This window comes from Carassius gibelio, chromosome B22 (assembly GCF_023724105.1).
Source record: "Carassius gibelio isolate Cgi1373 ecotype wild population from Czech Republic chromosome B22, carGib1.2-hapl.c, whole genome shotgun sequence".
Lineage (NCBI taxonomy): Eukaryota > Metazoa > Chordata > Actinopteri > Cypriniformes > Cyprinidae > Carassius > Carassius gibelio.
In genome coordinates, this window is record NC_068417.1 from 38,283,801 (window position 1) to 38,305,862 (window position 22,062).

Consider the following 22,062-nt stretch of genomic DNA (forward strand, 5'->3'; position numbering starts at 1 on the left):
CATAATTCCCAACACAGGATATAAAGGACATCAGGAAATGCCACGCTCTTTTAATTACACCTTGGTTCCATGCTGCAGTCATGGATCCCGGCAGAACCAAGGGTAAGACTCAATCTTTAAACTAATTAAAGAAAATAATGCGACAGATGGAGGGACTCTCACTGTGTCTTGTGCAGTTGTTGTTTTATTCAATCCCTAGCGTGCACTCTAGTAATTATGTCGCTCTTTGATCTTCAATGAGACAACATGCACAACTAACACTAAATATTTGGGGTAAATATTAGAGAGACAAAATAAATACATTAAATTTATAAACAAACAATTAATCCCTTAAACAAATCAATTTCTCCTACAAAAGAAAATGAATTAGAAATCTACAACAAAATAAACTAGCCCGATTCATACTGTAAGTGTGGCCTTAGCCATCACATTTCCTCCCACCTATGCATTCACACACGGTGAGCGGGAAAGAAAATCGGCTGCTACATTTTCTACCCCCGGACGATGCTTCACTGTAAAGCGGAAAGGTTGTATAGACAAAAACCATCGTGTCAAACGAGAATTGGTATCCTTCATTCTATTCAACCATTTAAAAGCTTTATGATCCTTTTCAATAACGAAATATCGGCCGAGCAAATAATATTTCAACGAGTCAAGAGCCCATTTCACGCCAAACATTCTTTCTCCACCACAGAATACCTAGTTTCTCTGGGAAATAATTTATATATACCAAATATACCACAGGATGCCTTCCTCAATTCTCTTCCTGGATCAGGACCGCTCCTAAACCTAAGTCAGATGCATCTGTTTGAAGTACAAATGACTTTTCAAAATCAGGACTGCGCAAAACAGTTTCGTGACTCAGCATCCCTTTTAACTCTAGGAATGCTTTTTCTGCAGGTATTGTCCATTGCACCTTGGTGGGACTCATCTTTTTAATTAAATCCGTTAATGGTGCCGCAATGGTCGAGAAATGGGGAATAAATTTCCGGTACCAACCGACCAAACCAAGAAATGACCAAATTTGTTTCTTTGTAGCTGGAAGTGGGCAAGACTGAATCGCCCCTACTTTCAGCACTTGCAGCTTAATTACTCCATTGCCTGATGTATACCCCAAATACTCAGTCTCAGTCTTAACTAAAGAACATTTTGCAGGGTTAATGGTTAAACCGGCAACTTTAATTCGTTGGAAGACTGTTTGAAGATGGTGAAGATGACTCTCCCATGAAGTACTAAATATCACAACATCATCTAAGTAAGCTGCTGCAAATTCTTCTAAACCATCCAATACCATCCAAAACCATCCAATACAGGTGCTCCGTGCAGCCCAAATGGTAACACCCGAAAATGTATTAACCCCCTTGTTGTACGGAAAGCAGTCATCTCTCGGGATTCTAAATCCAAAGGCACCTGCAAATACCCTTTACTTAAATCAATGGTACTGATAAATTTAGCCTTACCCAGTTTTTCAATTAACTCCTCGATACGAGGCATTGGATATGAATCAAATTTAGAGACAGAATTTAAATAACAAAAATCAATACAGAACCTGAGGGTATTATGCTTTTTTGGCAGCAACACCACTAGATTACACCATTCACTTTTTGATGGTTCCACTATATCCATTTGTTGCATCAATGTTACCTCATCTTCAAAAGCAGTCAGCAATCGTTCAGGGATGCGGTAACTCAAAGCATTTTCTTTTAGCACGATTCTATGCTTTATCAGTGTCGTGTAGCCTGGCTGATTTTTAAACAACTCTGGATCACATCATTGCTGAATTTGTGCTTGTTGTTCTACCGAAAGATGATTAAGATAAACAGGTGGTGAGGGCTGACTACCAGGTAAATATTGTTCTTCCGCCTCTTCCTCATCTTCAATCAACCGGACTAAATTAACAACGGTACTTTCGCTCTGTGGGTACCATTCCTTCAACAAATTAATATGCAACACCCGATGTGCTCGTGCCTGTCCTGGGGTCGCAATCTCATATGTAGTTGTTCCCATTTTTTTTAGTTACTTCAAACGGCCCCTGCCATTTACCCAAAAGTTTATTTTCTGAGGTAGGAAGCATCACAAGAACCTTTTGACCTGGCTCGAAAGACCGTGACTTTGTCTTCCTGTCATACCATGTCTTTTGTTCTCTGTGTTTCCTTCAAATGGGCAGACGCAAATTCGGTCATTTGTTGTAATTTTTGTCTCATGGCTAACACCTAATCAATAACACACGTTTTAGTTGACGTCTCAGAGTTCCCCTCCCACAATTCTCTTACCAGGGACAATGGTCCTTGCACTTCATGACCATACATCAGCTGGAACGGCGAAAACCAGGTTGATGCCTGTGGTGATTCCCTATAAGCAAACATGAGGTATGGTAGCCACTGATCCCAGTCGGTTCCCACCTCGTTCATGAATTTGCGAAGCATTTGCACTAGAGTCTGATTAAATCTTTCTACTAGCCCGTCTGTTTCTGGATGATAGGGAGTTGTTCTTAACCTGTTTATCCCCAACAGTTGATACACCTGTTGCAGAAGCTGAGACATGAAGTTCGTTCCTCTATCGGTCAGTATTTCTTTTGGAATACCTACTCTTGAAAATAATTGAACCAGACACGAGGCAATAGCTTTAGCTTTGATGTTTTTTAAGGGAAACACTTCTGGAAACCGTGTCGCGTAGTCGCAAATAACTAACGTGTACTTATAGCTGGTCTTACTTCGTTCCAGTGGACCTACAATATCCATTCCCAGCCGCTGAAAGGGAACATCAATGACTGGTAGAGGAACTAATGGGACTTCATGGGGTTGGCGAGTTCCGCTATATTGGCACTCAGGGCATGCTTTACAAAACTCAGCAATGTCCTTAGACATACCCAACCAGTAAAAATGCTTACCAATTCTAGAGTGAGTCTTCCGCCTACCCAGATGTCCTGCCCATGGGATGGAATGCCCCATCGTAATCACTGTATTACGTACACTAACAGGCAATACCATTTGTATTTGATCTCCTGTTTTACGATACAACAAGTCATTCATTACACAAAAAGATCTCCCTTGAATCCTGAATACCTTCGACCCTTTCCCCCCTGCCTCAACAACCTCAGAGTACAATTTTGAAATTTCTGTATCCTCTTTCTGTAACTGCCTCATATCTTCAGGGATGGGAATTTGATTGGCGTTCAACAATTTCTCAGGTTCTTTTAGTCCTCTAGCCTGCACTATGGTTCTTTTAATTTTTTCCTGTTTTCTTTCCCTCCTAGACTTCCTTACTTTACATTGGTTCATAGACAATTCAGAGTCAAAGAAAGGCATAAACATCAATGAGTTTTCCTCTCTCACATTCATTCTGCCTGCTTTGTGCCCGTGTCAGAACTACATTACAGCTATCCTGAAAAGGTACCAAATCCATCAAAGCAGGGAAATCATGACCTAAAATTACTGGGTATGGTAAGTTCTGTGCCAGTCCTACCTTCATCAAATAGGTTTGCCCCACTATCCCCAGATATACATCCGTGACCGCATTCTGCCGCTCCTCCCCATGAACGCATCTCACTATTACCGGAGCATCACTACTAGCACATAATTCAGGTACCAGCTCGGATTCTACTAGGGTTTGTGTGCAACCTGTATCTATTAAGGCAGTGCATTTTTTTCCATTCCACTCAACAGTACTTATCACCTGACTTGGAATGGGAAGGTTAACAGTTTCAGGTAGGGTTTCTCGAGGTGCATAACATATTACCAAGTGTTTTTTGTCAACTGGGGACACATTGGCTTCTTATGACCTAACTGACCACACTTATAACACTTAATAGTCTCTACACCAGAGGCACCAAACTTCTCAGTTCATGTTACATTTGCCTCATTTGCAGACCTGCTTCCTTGAAATGCTGTACTCGGTCGTCTGTAAGATCTGTCCCAGGCTGTCTTCCAATGGGAGAGACTCCAGGGCTCAGCTCTACGTCGTGCAGCCACGAAAACATCAGCTAGACGGGCCACCTCCTCAGCTGAAGACGGACTGTGTTCTTTGATCCAGGTCTGCACTTCTGGGATAAGCATTCGTAGAAATTGCCGGTCAGCAACGGAAGGAGTCTAATGGCCCAATCAGTTCAAATGCAGTTAAGTAATGTTCGATGTCATCTGACTCACTCAGTTGTTGCATCTTTGGTTCCTGCAGCACATATCCATGGCTCCTATTATAAGAGCCACTAGAAGCTCTTGACGATTCCTTTGGCTCAACGGCTCCCCTGTCTCGCAAATCCTCCAACGAAGTTCGCTGGCCGACCTCACCTTGAAATAAACGGAACTGATGCTGAAGAGATTTCCATCTTGTCTCTTGTCAAACTGCCTCTTGTGCTTGACGTGCATCTCTCTCTTGCTGATCTTGCATAAACCGTTGAAACATCTGTTTAAGTTCCAGCACTTGATCCTCCGACTCTTCTTCAGTCATATGGCCCGCCGCACCTGCTGCATCCTCTGTCAGTATTTCTTCCCCATCTGGTATGCCCTCGATGTCAGCAGGAACACCAGCACGCACTGCTTTCTTTGGCGCCATTCCATCTGCATTTGACTCTCTATAAACAACCTCCTCCTGGACAGAATCCCACCGCTGCCACAATCTTGTCAGGGTTCTTCCATGAAATCTTCAGGAGACATTCATAGGATCTTCAAAATTACCTTTTTATTAACTGCCACACTCATATACAGTTCACAATAGTAGCCAGAAAATATCGGGAAACAAAATAAAAGAAAGAAAAGGGGAGAAAAACTAACTGATAAATAAAATCAACATGCTACGGAGTTCTGGGCCTCAGATGTTACTCCAGGGATCCATCACCAGAACTGACTCAGCCCTAGACAAAAATCACACCCTTTTAACAAACCAGAACAAACCATTTTATAATTACAGGGGGACTCAAGTCTGTACATCAAAACTAAATGAAAAAGAAAAGTATAATATACACACAAATAAACTCTATAAAAATTAAATTCCATTCACCATAAAGCCATAATAAAATAAAATGGAAAGAATGCCCTTTATTATGACAATCTTACAATTAACAAGCAATCCAAACCCTTGTGGTACCCAAACTACATTTCCCATAATTCCTAACACAGGATATAAAGGACATCAGGAAATGCCACGCTCTTTTAATTACAGCTTGGTTCCATGCTGCAGTCATGGATCCCGGCAGAACCACGGGTAAGACTCAATTTTTAAACTAATTAAAGAAAATAACACACATCTTGTGCAGTTGTGGTTTTATTCAATCCCTAGCGCGCACTCTAGTAATAAATTATGTCGCTCTTTGATCTTCAATGGGACAACATTCACAACTAACACTAAATCTTTGGGGTAAATATTAGAGAGACAAAATAAATACATTCAATTTATAAACAAACAATTGTAACCCACTCGAAAATAGCCTACTTACAGGATTACGTTATGTCTGATTTATTGATTGCTTTCAGTCATGTTATCCCTACACGCAGTAATTGTCCAATAGGTGGCAGCAGTGGCGCTGCACAGAGGAAAAACTGCTACACTGATTCTTAAGAGAAGAAGACAGAAAAATCTCGAAAAGCAGAACGATAGAGAGCTGAAGCCCCATTTAGACTTTCCACATTGAGGAACATTTAATAGCTAGTTAAAAGGGTTTTTCTCACCAAACCTACTTCTAAGGCAGGAATAATAGAGCAAAGGGTCGAAATTACGTCAAGGAGTTTACCAACTTGTGTGATTTTTCTCCATTGTTTTTTTTTTTGGGGTGCAGGATTAGAGAGAGAGAGAGTTCCATTGGACAAATTCACCATCGGACACGTGAGGCAGAAGAGCAGAGGGCGTGAAGGATCGTTTGGCCTACAACACGAACTGCTTCTACTTACCATTTCTTCACTGCATCGTACAGATAAGCGCGAGATCCCACCACACTATAAAAAAAGCATACTACCCGGGTAGATGGACTTTGGTTTATTATTTTGAGGTTATTTCATCAGAGCTCTGAGGTGATTTTATTTTATATTTTCTCAATTTGTGTGAAAAAATGTAAGACTAAGAGGAATACTGATTTCACAACAAAAAAAATAAACAAGGTCATACTGGTTGATATTTGATGTTCAATAAATGCCGGCTATATGTTCTGAGTAAACTATCCTGGTACTTTCATTTGTCTACTCCTCTTGTGAAAAGTTCCTTAGAAAGGGAGCACTTCACTCTACATTATAAAAAGTGCCCCTTACATAATTTGCTGAGCCATCAGCCAGGAGGAGAAATTAGATTAAATCAGTATTTGTTTACATTGCCGGTTAAGCCTGATTGTTGACCCACTGTAACATTTTTTTATTGTTAACATTTTTTTTCAGTTTGCATTTGTAAAATTGTGTCAAATTCAATGCAGTCATGGATACTGAACAAGAGTATGGTGTGAATTTGAAAAGGGCTGTGTACGTTGAGGGTATAACCACAACTGATACTGATGATCAGATAACTGAATCCTGTTTAGCTTTTGAGCCTGTGAACAAAGTTCTTAGGGTAAGGCAGACAGGACAAGAGAATGGAGTTAAAGCTGTAGTTTAGTTTGAGTCTGAGCAATCAGTCATAGACTTAACTCCTAAACTCCCACAATATCTACCCAGTGTTAGAGATCCTAACATTATGTGGCGTATAGGTAGGGCTTATAAAGCAGCTCCTACTCCTGAGAAATCCCTACCCACAGTGCGAGCAGAGCTCCTGGTACTCAAGTAACAGTTCAAACTCTGATAGTGAGGCAAATTCTGATGACAGTTGGACCCCTTTAGTCCGTAAAGCACACACTAAATTTTACCCAACCTAACATGCTTCCCCTACATTCGCCACTAAAACAAGGAAACAGACAACACAGTCAGCTCAAATCAACCAAAGAGCCTCAGACAATGACATAATCAATCCACCTGATGTTCAGAGGATCATTCTAGAGCATGTTATTAAAAAAGACAACTCAAATGCATCAAGCCAGGGATCTAAGCGACTTCGTCCTTTTTCAGGCAAACTTCCTAGACCTACAAATGAAGCTGATTTTCATACATGGTCTCTCCATGTGGAGCTTATGATTCAAGATAAAACCCCTGTTGACGTGCAGCGACGTAAAATCCTAGAAAGCCTGCTTCCACCAGCCTCTGAATTAATTAGGCAGCTAGGCCCAGATGCAGCTCCTCGTGATTATGTGAAGCTCCTCGACTCAGCATATGGGTTAGTTGAAGATGGGGAAGAAATCTTCGCAAGGTTCCTTAACACTCATCAAAACACAGGAGAGAAAGCCTCAGAATACCTGCAGCGGTTACAGGTGCTGATCACTACAGCTATGAAGAGGGGTGGGATTGTGAAAGCAGACGCCAATAAACAGCTGTTGCGACAGTTTCGGCATGGATGTTGGGACCAGTACCTTATTCTGGCACTGCAATTAGGGCTTAAAACAGAAAACCCACCTGATTTCTCTGATTTCCTGCTACAAGTTAGAACAGAGGAAGACAGGAGAACTACAAAGCAAGATCGCATGCAACTCCATTTAGGGAGCACAAAGCCCAAATCCTCTATGAATATGCAACTTGTGCATGAACCGCCTTTATCTGATGGTGCAAGTGCAAATGTCCTCCAGACATACATCTCAGAAACTGAAGCTTTACGGAAACAAGTCTCTGAACTAAAAATGCAACTTACCACAAAGAAAGATCTAAAGAGGCAAAAGCATGCTAGCAAAACCCAGAATTAAGCTCAAGAAACCCCCTCAGTTAGGGTAGCTGAAATTCAAGCCCATCAAACAGCGCCAAAACCCAGGCCAAAGGCTTGGTTCTGTTTCAAATGTGGCAATGATGGCCATTTAGCAAGACAGTGTGAAAACCCCCCAAATAAACTGTTGGTTGATCAGAAATATAAAGAACACAAAGCAAGACAAAAAGAATGGGAAACTACATATGACCATTTAAACTGGACCGGGTCGCAGTGGAGGGACTAACTGCACCCGGAAATGAAATGAAATGTCCCACACAAAACAGAGGCAAGAAAACAGTTGTCTGTGAAACACATTCCTCAACTCAGTCATTGGATGGCGCTCTCCCAAGAGGGTTGATAGGGCCAAAATGCACATCAACTGTTGTAGTTGAAGGAGTTCAGTGTGATAGCCTTCTAGATTCAGGTTCCCAGGTTAGCACAATTTTAAAATCTTTCCATGACCGTTACACACTGGACCCACTGTATGAAAAGTGTGCACCTACTCAAGATGACTGCGTAAAAGATAGAACCAACGGTGGTCAATGTTCCCCACTTGTGAAACATTTATATCAAAGATTCAAAATAAATCAACAAAATTGTAGAATTGGGACTGTGAAGCTACAGAGCAAAAAGAGTGTCATCATTCCTGTAGGTGAAAGAGTGGCTTTAACTGGATGCGCCAAGCATGTCCCAGTAGCTACCAATGCTCCCCTTATAGTAGAGCCCCCCCAATCCAACTTACCTGCTGGTCTCTTGTTCTGTAGCTACGTCATGACAAGCCTGCCCTTTCCGTCCTTCAAGATGCCTGTTTTGGTGAAAAATGAGACCACACATGACATCAAAATATCAGCAGGTCATAACATTGCTGAGTTATCTTTTCCTAAATCTGTGTCATTCTTGCCAGGTCATGATGACAGAGTCACATTGAGTGAACCATCCCACCTGACTCCATTCTTCACGACGTGCAACTCCATGCATGTGTCTAATTCAGGTGAACTCACCTTTGATTTTGCTGACTCTCCCTTGTCTGAGGAGTGGAAGGAGAGAATCACCAGAAAATTTAATTCAATGTCAGATGTTTTTGCACTCAATGACCTTGATTTTGGTCATACCACTGAAATCAAACACAGGATACGCTTGTCAGATCCATCTCCATTTAAACAGAGGCCCAGACCGATTCACCCATCTGATTATGAGGCTGTCAGACGTCATTTAAGAGAGCTTCAGGATGCAAACATCATACGTGAGTCAGAAAGCCCCTTTGCTTCGCCAATTTTTGTGGTGAAGAAAAAGAACGGTAATATTAGGCTATGCGTCGATTACCGAAAATTGAATAGACCAACCATCAAGGATGCATATGCTTTACCCAACATAGAAGAAGCCTTCTCAGCCTTGAATGGGTCCAAGGCATTCTCTATTATGGATCTCAAGTCTGGCTACTATCAAGTAGAAATGGAGGAGGGGGACAAGTGCAAAACAGCTTTTGTGACACCTATGGGGTTCTGGGAGTTCAACAGGATGCCACAGGGAGTTATAAATGCCCCAAGTACTTTTCAGAGAGTAATGGAAAAGTGTATGGGTGGAGTGAACTTGAGAGAAGTCTTAGTCTTTCTTGATGACGTTATCGTTTTCTCTGCTACACTTGAGGAACATGAAGATCAATTACTCGGAGTTCTCCAGAGGTTGAAGGAATTTGGCTTAAAGCTTTCACCTGAGAAATTTCTATTTTTCAGAACATCTGTTAAATACCTTGGTCATGTTGTGTCTGCTATTGGGGTAGAGACTGACCCAGCCAAGATAGCTGCTCTGACGACGTGGCCAAGGCCTAATAACATCAAAGAGCTTAAGTCTTTCCTTGGATTTGCCGGCTATTATAGGAGGTTCATAAAGGACTATTCCAAAATCGCCAGGCCTCTGAATGACTTAACAGCTGGTTACCTGCCACCAAAAAGGAAGTCAGCCTCCTCACATAGCAGCTCAATACGTCCCTCAAGTGTAGATTTCAGAAGACTATAATGAGAAATGGACATCAGCCTGTGAAGATGCATTCAAGACTCTCATTCAAAAGCTCACAACAGCTCCGATTCTCAGGTTTGCCGACCATAAGAAGCCTTACGTAGTACATACAGACGCAAGCACTCATGGCCTTGGTGCGGCCTTATATCAACAGCAAGAGGGCAAATTCAGAGTGATAGCCTATGCGAGCAGGGGACTCAACCGCTGTGAACGAAGATACCCTGCACACAAACTTGAATATCTCTCTTTAAAGTGGGCTGTCACAGAGAATTTTTTTGATTATCTCTACGGAGCGAAATTCACTGTTGTGACAGACAACAACCCACTAACATATGTACTGACGTCTGCCAAGATTGATGCTGCAGGCCACCGCTGGCTGGCTGCCCTTTCCAACTTTGACTTTAATATTCAGTATAGAGCTGGGAGGAAGAACCAAGACGCAGATGGTCTCTCAAGGCGTCCACATTCTCATGACGAATACCAACCTGACTTCACTTCTCAGGATGAGGATGATCGCATTCAGCGTTTTCTTGCCCAGTTCCTACAGGATGACAGAGGGGCCGATTTTCCATCTGATGCTGTGAAGGCAGTGTGTCAAAGGCACCAGCACATCTCAGCAGCAAGTACAGAGCCGGACTTCCATACGCCGGTACCAGTTGAATGTTTATCAATTGAGGCCTCTGCCATTCCTGTGGGATTCTGTCAAGCTGATGTACTTGGGTCATGTACGTTGCCGCAAATGTCACTCCAAGATTGGGCACATGAGCAAAGGCAAGATCCAGTCATCAGTAGAGTAATAGAGCTTGTCAATGCAAGAAAGCGACTTTCATACAGGTTGAGGCGTCAGGAGGACAGAGAGGTCCAGTTGATGTTGAGAATAATGGAGCAACTGGTCTTCTCTGATGAAGTCCTATACCGAAAACGCATAAGTCAAGGTGAGCCCTTCCATCAGCTTGTCCTTCCAACGAAATACAGAAAGACAGCTCTAGAGAACCTCCATGACGCTGTCGGACACTTGGGTACTGACAGAACTTTGGACTTAGTTCGTGCCCGATTCTATTGGCCTCGTATGGCCATGGACGTGACTGAGAAAATCAGGACCTGTGAGAGATGTATACGGAGAAAGGCACGGGCTGAGAGATGCGCTCCCTTGGTGAATATAAAGACAAGCCGCCCTTTAGAGTTGGTCTGTATGGACTATCTTTCACTGGAGCCTGATGGAAAAGGAACAAAAGACATCCTGGTCATTACAGACCATTTCACTAAATACGCAGTAGCGGTTCCAAAGGCAGATAAAAAGTCAAAAACAGTGGCGAAAGCTCTATGGAACAACTTTTTCATTCATTACGGATTCCCTGAGCGATTGCACAGCGACCAATGCCGCGACTTTGAATCAGCCCTGATCAAAGACCTGTGTATGCTACTTGGTATTAAGAAGACGAGGACAACACCTTACCACCCACATGGAAATCCCATGGAGAGGTTTAACAGGACACTTCTTGAGATGCTGGGTACATGAGAAGAGGGAGACAAAGTGAGGTGGAGGGAATTTGTGCAGCCCCTTGTCCATGCGTATAATTGCACTAAAAATGATACTACTGGCTATTCCCCGTATCAGCTGATGTTTGGTCGCCAGCCAAGACTCCCAGTCGACATCGCTTTTGGGCTGAGCCCTGAGGGAAGCAGTAAACTATCCCACTCTGAATAGGTCAATAAGTTGACGGAGAGTCTAACTGAAAGCTATCGACTGGCCACTGAACACAGTTTGAAGAATGCTTTACAGAACAAGCAGAGATTTGACAGCAAAGTTAGAGAGTCCACATTGGTAGCGGGAGACAGAGTCCTTGTGCGTAATGTCGGCATCAGAGGGAAACATAAGATCACTGATCGATGGAGTGAAACATTATACACTGTTGTTAGACAGATCCAAGACTCCCCTGTCTATGTCGTCGAAAGAGTTTTACATAGAGACCTACTTTTGCCATGTGGATTTCTTCCATCAACTGTCAAGGAAGTATGTCCCAGAGTGTCTAAGTCCAAACAGAAACATGATCACTCACCCTTTCCTGTTGATGATGGAGCTGAAGAAGAGGGGGAACTGTCTGAAGAGGAGGATGAGGCCGAGTATTACTCCCTTTACGATCAACCTTCGACTTCAGCTATTGTTGGACAGGATCGAGTGATTCTACAAGAAGAAACCAGACTAAAGCAAAGGTTTAATGCTGTAGAATTCACTGAAGAGGATACCCAGATGGAAAATCAGCCTGTCTCTGGAGGTCAGGAAGCTAATGTGAGTTTTGATGTCTCCACACTGAACCCTGCAGCCCCAGCATTTGAACCCGAGGATGTTAGAGGTGATAGAAATAGTGAGGCTAGTCAAGTTCAACACTCACCTGCACCTGAGATTGTACAAGCCGAAGGAAATCCTCCTACTGTTCCTGAATTGGACCGAAGTGAGCATTGTAGTCCTAGAGATGGACTAGGAATTGGATTGGTGTTTACAGAGGAAAGTGGAAATGTAAAAGAACACAACGAGGTTGCTTCTGAAGAAGAGGTGGCATTGAGAAGATCCTCTAGGGATAGAACAGCTCCCAAAAAGCTGACCTACCCAACTTTAGGGAACCCATTAGTCACAGTTATGCACTCCATTTTAACTGGGTTAGACCAAGCTTTCTCCCAAACCCTTTCCATTGACACTGTACCTTACATATGTCATTAAACACCCTTAACATCTGTAATAGTGTAACATGCAACATGCAAGGATGCATGTAGATTAAGGAGGGGGGGGTGTAACCCACTCGAAAATAGCCTACTAACAGGATTACTTTATTCTAGTTTAATGTCTGATTTATTGATTGCTTTCAGTCATGTTATCCCTACATGCAGTAATTGTCCAATAGGTGGCAGCAGTGGCGCTGCACAGAGGAAAAACTGCTACACTCATTCTTAAGAGAAGAAGACAGAAAAATCGCAAACAGCAGAACGATAGTGAGCTGAAGCCCCATTTAGACTTTCCACATTGAGGAAAAAAAAGTAAAATATTACATTTAAGAGCTAGTTAAACGGGTTTTTCTCACCAAACCTACTTCTAAGGCAGGAATAATAGAGCAAAGGGTCGAAATTACGTCAAGGAGTTTACCTACTTGTGTGATTTTTCTCCATTGTTTTTTTTTTTTTTTCTTTTTTGGGATGTAGGATTAGAGAGAGAGAGAGTTCCATTGGACAAATTCACCATTGGACACGTGAGGCAGAAGAGCAGAGGGTGTGAAGGATCGTTTGGCCTACAACACGAACTGCTTCTACTTACCATTTCTTCATTGCATCGTACAGATAAGCGCGAGATCCCACCACACAAACAAAAAAAGCATATTACCCGGGTAGATGGACTTTGGTTTATTATTTTGAGGTTATTTCATCAGAGCTCTGAGGTGATTTTATTTTATATTTTCTCAATTTGTGTGAAAAAATGTAAGACTAAGAGGAATACTGATTTCACAACAAAAAAAATAAAAATAAACAAGGTCATACTGGTTGATATTTGATGTTCAATAAATGCCGGCTATATGTTCGGAGTAAACTATCCTGGTACTTTCATTTGTCTACTCCTCTTGTGAAAAGTTCCTTAGAAAGGCAGCACTTCACTCTACATTATAAAAAGTGCCCCTTACAAAATTAATCCCTTAAACAAAATCAATTTCTCCTACAAAAGAAAATGAATTAGAAATCTACAACAAAATAAACTAGCCCGATTCATACTGCAAGTGTGGCCTTAGCCATCACAATATGTGTCCAGGTAATCCCAGACCTTAAACAATTATTCTCTTTACAGAACAGATTAAATCCACTAGGATTGTGGTGTTGTCCTAATTATACAGCTAAGTGGAAGGATATAGAATTGTCTTTGATGGACACTCCTATACAATCAGTTATAAGATGCATAGATCAAGTAAATGATATACATCTAATACAGAATCAATGTGTGGGCCACTCTGTCAAGCAGTGGATGGAGTTGGTTAAACATTTTAAGTTTCAAATAAAGGTAAAATTAATAGAGGTAAGAGATCAGAAGCCCCAATGAGGATATTTTTTTCTAAATCGATTCAGACTTTTACAGTTGCATGTAAGGCTGAAAATATCAAAGGGGTCATAGGCAAACTGTATAGTGCTACCCTTGCAATTAATACAATTCAGCGGAATACATCAGGCAGCGATAGGAGAAAGACATGAGGAGGCAAATATCAGAAGATTAATGGCTTCTTGCATGGAAAACTAAGTATTTTATGATACAGTAATCTGGAGAGGAATTCGTTAATTTTGGGTGGAAATGTTAAGAAATGCAGAGAAGTTTAAGTTCTCTTGGAAACAGCACCCTTGCTGGAAAGAGTGTAGTTCTGTACAAGCAGACTCTGGTCACATTTTTTGGTTATTTCCACATATGCAGTTTTAGGGGAAGGGCAGGACTTCCAAGACTTCCAAAGTGCACCTCAACTTTTGTCTGTACTATGTGGTTCTTGAATTCTTGTAAAACCTCATGTTACAGTTGTCATTAATTATTATTTTTATTATTATTTTATATTTATTTTTCACTTTCTTAAAAAAATGCCTCTCTTCTTTTTCTAATTAGATCAGTATCACAGTTTCGTACTGGAATTTTTATGTTTGACACAAATAATAGATAGAAACCCAAGATGGTTGAACTTTAAAAAAAATTGTTTTTCTACTGTTTAAGTAGTATAACATGTTTTGATTGAACCTCTGTGTTGTGCTGCCTTTGTGCTGTTATTTTATTAATGTGGATATTTTGTTTTTAGTTTTTTGCAGTTGACATTTTTTATCTACACATAATCTATAATTAACTATTCATTTCTCCTTTTCTCTGACAATAAAAATAATGAGAATACTTCCATAAAATTAATGTAAAGCTCTGGCCTGCCTTCTCATTTCTGACCAGTGTCTGTCCCATGCACACACGAGTGTGGGATTTTGCAAGACTATGTTCAATTTAATTCAGTACTTTAAAATGTTTTAATGCAAATGATTTAAACTGAAAAGTAACTCGCATCACTTCTGAAAAAAAGTTACTAAAATGTTAATGTGTAAATTTATATAGTAATGTGCAACTTTACTTGTTACTTCAGAAAAAATTAAGAGAATGAAAATAAAAAATGAAAAGAGATAGTTTCACTTGCAAGGTATTTATTAGCATTAAACTGCGTTACATTACATGCATGACAACAGCGGTAATGCTTTCAATAAAACTGTTGAGGAATACTTAAATATACATTAACAGAGCTCAACATTTTCTTCGGAAAAATGTCAAATATTATTTTTATCTATTATTCTTCCTTGATATGTTTCTGGATCCAGGAGAGAATGTCCTCATCAATATGAATGGAAAGAGATCCATCTGGATTGATGGGAACAGTGAAGGGGAGAGGAATACCCATTCTTGACAGTGTCATCTAGAACAGCGGAGGGAAAAATGAATTAATTGTATTTTCTGTTTATATCTTCATGAGATATAATAATTTAAAGGGAAACTATTTCACCTCTGGAATCCTAGCAATGACATTCAAGGACCTCTGAGTTGGCAAGGCTGCAGTAAGTTCAATCTCTTTCTCACTGTTCATTACTCTTTCAAGGCTGAATCCCGTCTGGAAAGCCGCCATAGGGATGTGTTTGGACATTCTAATTGGGGTAGGATACACCGATAATAATTAAGTTTTCCTGAAAAAAACTTCATCTACATCACTTCATACATTTGTTGTTCTGTGCTGATTAACCTTACTTTTTAGCATAGCTGGTGACAGTAATCGGCAGCCTCTCCCATTCCAGCTCTAAACGCGCAGCAGGGAATTCACCCAGTACACCAGCCTCTGCTTTAGCAGTGACTGCATACTGCTGGCACTCTGGACCCCAAGCAAGCTTGGCCTGAAAAACAGAGTTATGCTTAAACCTGAGAAGAAATTATTCTCTACAATGAATCACACTTCAACACTTACAGTCATTTTGTGCTTGCTCAGCACAGCACCATCAACACAGATCTTCAGATTGTCATTTTCAGCGATGGAAGAAACAACAATTTGCACTCTTGCAGTTGGTTTGTCAAAGTAAGCAGCAAGTTGGTAGCCCAGCAGTTTGTGGTCAACTCTCACAGCACGGGCAATGACAGCAAAAACAGGTGAACCTGAATTTCCGAGAAACTTAGCCTGAAAGCATACACCATACAAAGATAAATATCTTATTTTAGTTAGAGTTTTGTGTTATTATGACAAAACAAATGACATTAATTGATTCACCTGTTTCTGGATACGCTCAAAGCTAGATCCAGAACTTCCACTGCTAACTTTCTTTGAGTCACCATGGGGTGCCAAATACTGCAAGAAATAAGGTTTTATAAGTGTCTGATCTAAAGAAACTATGTTGTTGACTAAATTATTTTTAGTAGTTACCCGATCCTTGTGGAATTTCCCGAAAGCCTCCATGATGGTGGCAGTCTAAAAATAAATAAAGTATTCAGTACAAATTAATATACAGATTTATCACACATGACATTCCTTGTCCTCACCTTGGTCACACGAGACCTGGACCCTGAGGAGCTTGAACTGCTGCTGCTTCTGCTGCTGCTGCTGCTACTCCTACTACTGCTACTGCGGCTGCTGCTGCTGCTTTCAGAAGAGTTCCTGTTTTTATCTTCAGTGTCCAGGATGTCCTTCAGTTTCAACAGGAAATCCTTTCCTTCTGCAGTCTCCTCATCAATGAGACTGATTTGCTTAAGGAGCCTCTCGGCAGCTCTAGGACCAACTTGGACTTCAAGCTCCAGTCTTTCAACAGCAGGACCTTCCGCTATAGCCAAAACAACAGACCCTTAATTATCTTTATATCTGAAAATCCTTGAGTTTCATAAATGTAATAATTTCTCTAAGTATACCTCTTGCCACTGTAACACGGGCTGAGTGTTGTCCAATTATGTAGAACAGAGGAGTATTTCTGATGAAAGCAGCATTGTGAGAGTGCACCTCAACGCATCCCTTGATTTCAATGTATGGGACAGCAAGACAGAGAGTCTTGTCAAATGGAGCAGGAGCTCTCATAGGAACCTCATCTGAATTCTCAGATGACTGGAAAGAAAAATCAAGTATTATAATGAGTCTAACAATGTGAAGCAAATGAATGCTCAGCATACTAACACATACACAGTAAGTTGTGTGAGTGATCAAAGTTTACCATATATTCAGCAGATGTCTGGGATTTCTGCACAGCCAACTCCGATACTAAAGGAACAGTCCTCTCAGCAGAAGGCTCTTCAATGTTTCTGACCACAGCAAGAGTCTCAAAGCTGTCAGAACAAGAAGAAGGTGACTTGCATTTCACAAGAAACAATATGAATTAATAAATGATGCAAAATATTTGCTTCACTAGCATCACTAAGATTTCATTACCTCAGATCAGCGATGTGTTCAGGAACCTCAACAGGCAGAGCCTCCACCTTGTAGTAGCCCTTGAGAATGTCTGCTCTTGCAGCCACTTTTCCAGGAGCAATTGTACGGATTTTTCCTCTCGCCATAACAGCAGCTTGGATCAAGGCAGTGTTCACTCCCATCACAGCAAAGGTCTGGAGAGCAATACTGATAGAATAAAGGAGATTATTTGTAAAGTGATTGTTGTGTGCATTATATCTCATCTCTACGAATGTAGCTGTCAAAGTGTACCTTGGTCTAGCTTCAGCCTGGAGTTGAATATCAGTCTTCTTCAGCTGCTCAAGAGTCATGGTCTCAATCTCCTCAGGAAGAGGAGGTGTAATGGTGGCCTTAACTAAAAGGAATGAACGGAACAACATCAACCTAAATGGTGACCCCAACATATAAGAAGAAAGGATTTAAAATTCTAAGAAAAAACATACCATTGACACTTGCAGCAGCAACAGCAGCAGTGTACAAACTAAACTCCATGGGCAAACCAACTGCTGTTGGCAAGATACGACGCACTTCAGCTGCAAGCAGAGGTTTGGCATACTGCAAGGCAATTCCTTCCTGCAAAGCTTTAAGAGCCGCCTTCAACAGTTCACGTGATTTGGTTCCACTCACAATCTGGGGAATGTGTTGTTGAGAAACTTTCTAATTATGATAATTATTTGTGAGACAGATTTTAAAACGAAATAGTAATGAAAGAGAAGAGATAAACTACAACACAATACCGGTATAGCTTCTTCAATGATGGTCTTGTCAATCTTGACAAAAGCCACTTCTTGTCCAAGTAATTTGATGTAGGCTGAAGCCAATGGCTGATTGTTTGGTAAATCCTTCCAGTTTGTGAGCTAGAGGGGTAAAACATAAGTCATACACATTTTGCCTTTCATGTTTGTAATTTGCTTACAAGTATAAAATTATAAAGTGCTTTGGACATGAAAACATACTGCTCTCAGGGTGCGCTTAATCTTTGTGATTTGGTCAACACCTTCATCTGCAGCAGGAGATTTCAGAAGAGCCTCCTGGATTCCTTCAGTTCTCACACCAATCTGTTTGAGATTATGGATTTAGTGAAGTCTGATTTTTTTTTTTAAGCATTAATCTTTTTTTTTTTTTACCCACCTCAAGAACATCAGCAGCAGCTCCAGCCAGATAAGCACGTGCTTTAGCTACAACAGCTCTGGGCAGGATGGTTGCAGCATCATTGATCATGTAGGCACTGCCAGCAGCTCCAACCATGAGTGAAGCTGCACAGAGACATATTTTTTAATACAGTTATTGAAATCTTCTATGTCAGGAGAATTTTTGTATGTTTTAAGAAACACCCAACACACCATTTCTTAGCTCTTTTGAGAATTTTGCAAACACTTACTATGATAGAAGTCCAGCTGAAGGGCTCTGCTGAAACGGTAACTAAGTCTGTCTAGCTTGCGGCTCATGAGCTTAATGGCAACATTAGCTGCACCAGCACTGAAATAGACAATCATTATTAAAATGCTTATTTGACATGATATATAAAAATTATGAAAAAATAAAATAAAATGTATGATAAAACTTCTTACACAGCTGCCATATCAGGAGCAGTGATTCTGGTCAAGGACTTGATGTGGGAGTAAGCGAAGCTCACAACATGCATGTTGGTTTCAGTCTTCAAAGCACCAGCAAGACTGGAGACAAGAGCCACTGATGGCTTGGCCTCAAACAATACAATACAAGCAACCATGCGCACTTCTGGGTGGAGAGCTCTATCCAACACAAGCTGCAGGGCCACTGGCTGAACCTGTGGCAAGAAACAAGGTCAGTTTATTGTTGGAAAAAATGGGCCATTTTACAATAATTAATTCTTACGATGTCTGACACTTGCCAGTTTGGGTTCTTTCTTGGCAATGTTCCTCAGGGCCAAGATAGCATCAACCTGGACTCTAAGGGGCAGAGATGTAGCTGCAGTTCTCAGTCCTGGCAGGAGCTTCATGATGGGTTTAAGACTAGCAGGGTGACCAGCATTGCCAAGAACTTTAAGAGCCAATGTGATTTCAGGAATGTCATTTTTAGAAGTTGCCTCTGCAGCAATATCATGAATGGGCTGAGGAGATTAGAAAATTAGAATTAAAAAATCTGAACAAGTACATGACTGGTAGAAATGTAAGACTTGAATTGTTTACCCTGAGGTGCTCAGCAGAGCAAGAGGGAACTGCAGCACAGTGCCTGGCAATCATGGAACCATATCCAAGCATTACAACTTCACGGAGAGCTGGGATTTTGGCGATTTTCTCATGCATAGCCAAACTCTGTTCAGCAAAATAAAGAAATTATTAATTTGAATTTGGCAAGATTTGAAGAACAAAATTTTGAGTATAGGTAGATTTACTCACAGCTGTCAATTGGATGGTGTCCAAATCAGCAGTGACCATTTGCAGAGCAACCACAAGAGCCTGAATGAACTCTGGAAGGGTAAGTTCACCAGCCAAGAACTTCTCCTTGATGAATTTTACAATGACTGGTGTGCCAACCGAAGGAAGAGCATCCAGGAGCCAGCGCCTACCAGAGTCATTTTTTTAAATATATACATAATTAAAAAAAAAATCATATAAATTTATTGGTGATAAACTGTACCTGTAAGCTGGTTTGTCCTTGAACTGAGCCCAGATAGCCTCAATGTTCTCCAGGGTGGAAACACGCAGGAGCTGGATGAGCTGAACAAACTTGAGTGGAGCGTCTTCATGGACCATGTCCACATTGTTTGCAACAAGGTGCTTAAGGATCTCGATAATCTAGAAGAAAGTAAAAGCTAGTCTCAGTTGATTTCTTCAGCGTGGATCAAAGGCTTTGACTCTGAGATAGTTAAAGTAATACCTGGGCTGGAGCATCACTGATCTTCATTAGATGAAGGGGGGTCTGAAGAATCTCAGTTGCAAACTCATATTGCAGGGATCCACGGGCCAAGTAATCAGCTTTGATTGGAGCAACAGGGGTCTTCTCAATCTCAACAAAAGCCAAGGTTTGTCTGAAACAAATAATTATTTTTGAAAGTCAACGTAATGAAATGTGTTGGGATATTGTTAGTTCATATTTCTCACAAAGGATCAGTCATACTTTGCTTCCATTTGGGCAGCACCATGGATCTCATTGAAGGGTGAAAACTGATGCACTTCCTCAACTGTTGCTTCAGCGATTAGAACACCAGCGGACGCCGGTTTCATGATGTAATTGTAAGTTGCAGTTTCAATCAGACTCTTGATTCTCTGTTGAGAGAAAAATATGTGATGAATTTAACATTTAAAAAATTCTATTGTTGAGGAAATATTTCAAGTCATCCCAGTCTTGTTCATTACCTCTGTGCATTCATGACACCTCTCAGTGTATGCCAAGCCAACGTCCTTCATGATTCTCTCCTGGCAGTGGCTCAGATCCTTAGACTTGGTTACGGTAATGTGGTTGGCCTTTGGATCCTCACTGATGACATAGTGGGTCCTGCACACTCCCTGAGCTCCAGCCTTGAAGGATGAGTCAAAAAATAAGATTGCAGAACTCAAAAAGGCTTTCTTAATGCCTTTATAAATGTATTTAGGATTAATTTCTCACCTCTTGCAGCTCATAGATGTTCTGGGTCTTCTTGAGGTTGAGCTGAAGGATGTTGAGGATACCTCTGTGTAAGTTCAATACAGTAGGGGAGACTCCTGCAGGGGCAAATACCTTTCCAACCACACCATTAGCATACTCAAACTTGATGGGAATCTGAAGCTGAGCAGCCAATGCTGAGGTGAGCTTAGTGGCAGGAAAAAATGGATCCTTTGGCCAAATACCAGCGTACTCGTAGATTACAGGTTCCATGAGCTGTAAGGGATATTTTCCATTTAAATTAGGCCATTGTTGTTTTTAAGATCCAGTTACGGCATATTTTTGTTGTTGTTATTTTCTTTGAGTGTGAAAATCTAGCAATTTCTACAGTTCTAAATCATTACCTTCATCAGAAAGGTGTTCTCTGTCACAGCACTGAGGTGAACCTTGCTGTTGACTTTTATACCTGCTCTGGCCAAACCTTCTTGAGGAAGACCGCCCAAGAGTAGAGCCTCATACTTGTACACATAGGTCTTATCAGGGGCAAACTCAGGGACTGAAAAGGATAGAGTATTTTTTAAGTCCGTTGTTATGACCATTCATTTTAAGCAGTAATGCAGTGTACGTTACCACATACAAACTCATTTTCCAAGTCATATTACTTACCAAGGTTGATCTGTTGAGATGCTAAAAAAAAAATATGTAAGTGAATATATATACAGAGAGAGAGAGGGTAATTTCAAGAGGTTCTATTTAAAAAAAAAATAAGTATAAAGAGAGAAAAAAAATGTGTGTGTATATATATATATATATATATATATATATATATATACATATATTGACTTACCCACAAGGACCACAGTCAGGGCAAGCACAAGAGCTCTCATGGCTGATGGTTTGTAAAGAACACTTCAGAGAAACAGACCTTTTATAGTGATTTCTTGCTGACCAAGTATTAAAACTTAAATTAATTATTAACCAATGTCTTTAAGTGCATATCAAATTACACAAGAAAACACCCATGTCAACTTATTTTAAAATAAATATCAGTGGGTTAGGTTAACCTGGCCTGACATAGTGACATTCTTCATGCCAACGTTCACAGTGAAATGCTGTTCATTTGACTTTTATATTCAAATAGTAAATTCTCTTTCCAGTTTTGTCATACACATAAAGCAACAAAATTTGTGTTTTTGTAAATAGATAGCTATGGAGTAAGCTATAATACAGAAAATTAAATTTTTATTGTACTTTGCTATACAAATAATATATTTTG

The 22,062-nt window shown here is 40.7% G+C and overlaps 1 protein-coding gene across 2 annotated transcripts; it reads right to left on the minus strand.

The window, feature by feature from the left end:
• Positions 1 to 14,938: 14,938 nt before the first annotated feature.
• LOC127987409 (vitellogenin-like) lies at positions 14,939 to 21,769 on the minus strand. Of its 2 annotated transcripts, none has more exons than XM_052589727.1 (28): positions 21,634 to 21,769; positions 21,453 to 21,473; positions 21,191 to 21,342; positions 20,811 to 21,062; positions 20,561 to 20,722; positions 20,322 to 20,470; positions 20,082 to 20,232; positions 19,842 to 19,999; positions 19,601 to 19,766; positions 19,391 to 19,516; positions 19,093 to 19,311; positions 18,791 to 19,008; positions 18,601 to 18,698; positions 18,351 to 18,475; positions 18,176 to 18,277; positions 17,957 to 18,076; positions 17,663 to 17,849; positions 17,472 to 17,574; positions 17,202 to 17,387; positions 16,987 to 17,098; positions 16,691 to 16,880; positions 16,328 to 16,605; positions 16,212 to 16,256; positions 16,059 to 16,136; positions 15,762 to 15,968; positions 15,548 to 15,690; positions 15,309 to 15,447; positions 14,939 to 15,221 (listed from the first exon to the last, which is right to left on the minus strand). In XM_052589727.1, the coding sequence occupies exons 1-28, from the start codon at positions 21,671 to 21,673 to the stop codon at positions 15,096 to 15,098; spliced, it is 4,053 nt and encodes a 1,350-aa protein (XP_052445687.1). In that variant the 5' UTR covers positions 21,674 to 21,769; the 3' UTR covers positions 14,939 to 15,095. The 2 variants fall into 2 exon arrangements, with proteins under 2 accessions (XP_052445687.1, XP_052445686.1); XM_052589726.1 differs by having other exon boundaries at positions 17,663 to 17,876.
• Positions 21,770 to 22,062: the final 293 nt, after the last annotated feature.

Excerpts from the sequence above, each read along its gene's own strand:
- LOC127987409 (XM_052589726.1), bottom strand. The coding sequence starts at position 21,673 with ATGAGAGCTCTTGTGCTTGCCCTGACTGTGGTCCTTGTGG. Across the intron at positions 21,474-21,633 it reads CCTGACTGTGGTCCTTGTGG|CATCTCAACAGATCAACCTT; the intron begins GTAAGTCAATAT and ends TTTTTTTTTTAG. Across the intron at positions 16,881-16,986 it reads AGACATCTGCTGAATATATG|TCATCTGAGAATTCAGATGA; the intron begins GTAAACTTTGAT and ends TTTTCTTTCCAG.